The sequence below is a fragment of the Sinocyclocheilus rhinocerous genome, unplaced genomic scaffold, assembly GCF_001515625.1.
Source record: "Sinocyclocheilus rhinocerous isolate Xijiao unplaced genomic scaffold, SAMN03320098_v1.1 scaffold3724, whole genome shotgun sequence".
Lineage (NCBI taxonomy): Eukaryota > Metazoa > Chordata > Actinopteri > Cypriniformes > Cyprinidae > Sinocyclocheilus > Sinocyclocheilus rhinocerous.
The window spans coordinates 44,258-49,030 of record NW_015631712.1 but is presented as its reverse complement, the minus strand read 5'-3'; the positions used below and the strand labels follow the sequence as shown (position 1 = coordinate 49,030).

At 39.6% G+C, this 4,773-nt stretch overlaps 1 protein-coding gene across 1 annotated transcript; it reads right to left on the bottom strand.

Annotated features, from left to right (window-relative positions):
- Window positions 1-1,671: 1,671 nt before the first annotated feature.
- On the bottom strand, window positions 1,672-4,031 carry LOC107741833 (carbohydrate sulfotransferase 2-like). The gene has a single exon (XM_016554612.1). It carries the CDS (start codon window positions 3,551-3,553, stop codon window positions 2,150-2,152), a length of 1,404 nt encoding a protein of 467 aa, XP_016410098.1. The 5' UTR covers window positions 3,554-4,031; the 3' UTR covers window positions 1,672-2,149.
- Between the last annotated feature and the right edge of the window lie 742 nt (window positions 4,032-4,773).

Below are 4,773 nucleotides of genomic sequence, written 5' to 3'. Positions count from 1 at the left end.
AAAAAAGTACTTTCTATGGTAAGAGAAAGATAATAGTGCTCGTTTCTGCTTAGTATCCAGAGAGCTATCACGCTGTCCAGAGATATGTTCATTTTTCTTGTTTGGTGAAATGTTGTTCATTAGGCTTTTCAATTGAATTTGGGCCAAATATAACTAAAGATTTACCTGATTATTGTAGTTTAATTAATTGTAATTACATTTATTGTGGATTTAGTACTATTCTGGCATTCTAACTACTTGCAACTTTCAGGAACACAAATAAAGGCTTGTTCACATCAAGAACAACACAGGGGTGTCCAAACTTGGTCTTGGAGGGCCGGTGTCCTGTAGAGTTTAGCTCCAACTTGTCTCAATAAACCTGCCTGGAAGTCTCTAGCATGCCTAGTAAGACCCTTGAATAGCTAGTTCATGTGTGTTTAATTAGGGTTGGAGCTAAACTGTGCAGGACACCAACCCTCCAGAGATTAGACACCCCTGATATAACACAATAACGTTCTGTTTATTATAAGTGTATGGAGCACTTACAGTATGTCATCTGCTGCTTTAAATGCTCAAGCAGGAAGGATTCTGGTTGTCTGTCAATGGTTTTATCGTACATCAGCTAGAAAAAAAATGTTATGAAAGTGATTCCAATGACATTGTTCCTCTGTGCCATTATAGATGTGAACTTTGCTTTATAGTGATTAGCGTTATTGTTATAGCTTTTGTTGTTGTTGTTGTTGTTGTTGTTGTTAATAAATATTATAGCAGCTGATCTGTTATCTCTATCACTTATAATAGGCTGAAAAATTGGTGGTTTAGTCTTATTTGCTTTCTTCCCAGGATGCACCCTAGTCTCCAAATTAAAAATTGGCATGAAATTATTCAAATCTGCATAAAATATGACACTTCACATAATTCCACAAAGTGGAAAGACAATTCTGGTTACTCATTCTGGTTAATTGTTTACTTGTTGCTTTGGATTTTGACCATCGAAAGCAATTTTGCAGATTGCGACCATTGAAATCAAACAATTAGGGTTGATGTTCTCTCAGTAACTACAGTTCCTAGGTCAGCCCTTTGTACAGTAGTTATTTTATCAGCAAATTTACTCAATAGTAAACTAGTGTCATGGTATAACAATTTACCAATCAATGGTGAAACCCTGTTTGAATCCATGTTTGATACCTTCGGTGTTCTCTCACTCCCATTCACATCTCTGAATAGCAAAAGCAGATCAATATTACATTTAAGACACGGAGGTTGTAAGCAGGTCACACAGATTGCACTCGAGCTAAAAGAACCAACTTCTTAGCTATGCTGAAACACATGGATTATACTTGACACATTTTCTGAATATCATTGCTGTACTGTACATATTAAAAAAAAAAAAAAAATCAGCCAAAAAATTTAGCTGGATCTTTTCTCAGAACTACCTTCACTTTTCTGAACTATTTTTGCAGTGATTTTTTTTTCTTGTTTTTACTTCTTTAAAATGCTATAATTGTAGCTATAATGTTTCTATATTTGAATAATGAAAGCAGACTTAGAGTGCACTCAAATGCTTTCTTGACAAATTCAGCAGGCACTAAGCAGTCAAATTAACGCCTTTAAGATTTTTGCAACGCATTACTTTAAGTTTTTATTTGATAAAATGAGAAGTATGCCTTTACATAACACATAACACTGGCATTCATAAAGTGTGTGAAGATTGTGAAATTTAATGATTGTCTTTAAATTGATTCTAAAGAAACAGCATTACCTGCACTCTGCATAACAGTTTTGATCAGCATTTTGTTGCTCGTTTTCCATTTTCATTTCTTAATTTTACATACAGCAAATAAATTGAAACTCAAAAACAGACCTAGAACATTCCAAACAACCTTAAGCATCTATTGTGGGGGGGAAAAGGCCAATGCAACATTTGATTTGTACAATATAAATTTTTCAGTTGTGGTTCACAGATGCAGCTGTATCAAACATTTACAGGTTCGTTTAGAAAAGTAGCGAGGCTATTAAATGACCACAAAAAGCTATGTAAGCAATGACACTCCATAAAGAGATTGTGAAATCCTTCAAAAGCACTTTGATTTGAATAAACAAATCCACAGTTACTGAGCTGGTGCTTTGTTTCAGGTGGACATTTAAAAGCTATCTCTGGGGAGAGAACTCAGTTTGGAAGTTTGGAAGCAGTCAATAAAGATTTACTCAAGTCTTTTGCTTCTCCAGCTGTTCTCACACGTTCATAACCCAGGATGGCCATTGCATGATGGCAGTAGTCCTCTACTTGTTTTATCTGTTGAATACTCAACACTGTTCTCCATGCACTAGCCGCCTGTGTCGCGTTCCTGGCAGACACAATAAATGGCTTTGAGGAAGAGCTTGTGCCATTCGTCATGTTAAAAGCAAAAGACTCGATGTCAAGGTTGGCACTGAGATTAGCAAATTGATAAACATTCCGGAGTGTTTTCACAGGGTTTTCCACCAGATCCTCATAGCGCACCGCCAGGTATTTCCCTTTCAGCCAGCCGGGCGGATTTAAGGCAGTCCTCAGGCTCCTGTACGTCCGATCACATATCACCTCCATAGCCCCAACCGAATGGTAATCTGCTCCGTCCTTTTTGCTAATTTTGTGGCCAGGATCCACAAAGGGTATCCGATGGAGTTTGGGATCCCTGCTTCGGACCACCTGTAAGTTCTCACGAATCAACCCGTGCCTCGATTTGATCCTGGAGTTGGCCACGGCTCTGGGATCTCGCACAAGGTGAATCACCTTGAGATCCAGAGACGGATCCTCCATAAGGGGTGCCAAAACATTGACATCCAGAACCCGGACCCCTTTTATGACTATAGTGTTGTACTTAAGGCATTCTTCCTCTAAGAGCCCGAGGCTTTGTGGAGGACATTTTTTGCACACTTTGTCATCCACCATCCCAACCACTTCTTTCCTAGAAGCAGAGCAAAGAGGAGACGAGCAGATGACTTTATTAAGTGTGGCCCCAAAAAGTCCAAGGGAGGTGAAGTTTTTGCCCCCAGGGCTGTTGTAGAGCTGAAAAACTGAAAGATCACAGCGGTACAGCGAGCTTAGCATGTCCCTTGCTGCTCCCTGTAAGGACACAGCATCACCCGGGTACAGCTTTTGCCAGATGTGCCACATCGGTTCATACAGAAAGAAAACCTCTGGGTGTTGATTAAATAGCTCTCCGAAAAAGGATGAGCCAGACCTCCATGTGGTCAAAACATAGACGAGCTGTCTCTTCTTATCAAGAGATGGTCTGTAAAGGAACCGAATGTCTGACCTGCCCTGATATGGAGTGCTTCTCATCTGGAGATTACACTGTTGAGGTTCTTTAGTCCACCTGTAGTTAGCCAAGTTCAGCATGGTGAGAATTAACAGCAGAAAATACGCTATAAACAGTACAATTCGTTTTCTCCGCAACACTTTCATTACGATTCCAGGCTGGGTGATTATTTTTGTGGGATGATTCCGATATGTTTTGAGATTTCTGCCATAAACACCATTCTTTTCCCCTAGTGCATGCAACTGAAGTTGTAGGAACTGGTTGCTTCTCATCTGTTGAAGGATACAGTGGCTTTGAACCACTCAGTCACACTGGATGAGCAACTGCACACACGTTATCAATTCAATTGGTGTTTTCATGCAAGCAAACTTTGTTTTTAATGAAAACCTGAATGCGATCTCCTCGTTTGCCGACAAACATTCAATATCCATCACATCCACAGTCCAATCGCGTGCAGTGCTGAATGTAGCCTTACTGCAGTGCGCAGAATCTCCCCTCGGTCCTCAGAAAAATATGCGAACGCTCACAATATCATATCCGTGTGTACGTCCATCAATAGCGACCGTTAGAGAAATCCTTTTAGCAGCGATTGCCTATAATGTGGCTCCTGCGGAGGTGGAGAACCACTACAGTAGCGGAATAGACATCATTAATATATTATAACTGCGTCAGCGTTGTAAATGCGGTCAGGATGCATTCATTACTCTGCAAACATCTTGTTTTCCAGTCGCGTGTCGTTATGCGCGTCTGTTTTAGCCGATGTGGCGTCTGTCTCCGGCTTCAACTGTACTGAACTGATTCAGTCTCGGTCTGGGGTAGCCTAATAAAGACCCTCCCCTTCTCCACAGCCAGTGGAAATGCACCGGTGCTTTCGCCACTTCAAACTCCCCCCACCACATTATGTCAGTGAACAACAAAACAGTCGAGATGACTGAACACAGCAAGGGCGGTTGTGAAATAATAGGCTACGTGAAAACTGCACAATAGTGTCGCTTAAAAACTGGGAATTATAGATCATTGAAAAACACCAATTAAGTTAAAATACAGAAAATAGGCATTCATTTCCACATTCTTTCCCTCCAGTCATCCTAAAGGAATTTGAATAGGATTCTAGTGGTACTTCTGACATAATTTTGAACCTAAAGAAAAGTAGGGTAGAGTGGGGGAAAACGCCCCCCTTAAGAACTGTGTAATTTTTCTTTAAAATCCCCCCAGTCTGACAAAGCAATTTGATTTACACATTTACAGCTAAATCAGAGTACATGCAGTATTCTTTAAAAAGAATATAATCAAATAATTATGAATTACAAAATTATAATAGCATTGTTAGCTAATGCTAACTGGCTAGCTAACTAGCTACCTGATGCTAACTTGAGGTAATTTTTAAATATAAAGTCCATATAATTTAATCCAACCAACTAGTTAGAATACATTTGATGGGAAAACAAAGGATTTGATGTTCAGGACAGAGTAACTAACAGTAATTCAGAAA

What these genes read in the sequence shown, in the direction of transcription:
- LOC107741833 (XM_016554612.1), bottom strand. Translation starts at nt 3,553, where the DNA reads ATGAGAAGCAACCAGTTCCTACAACTTCAGTTGCATGCACTAGGGGAA.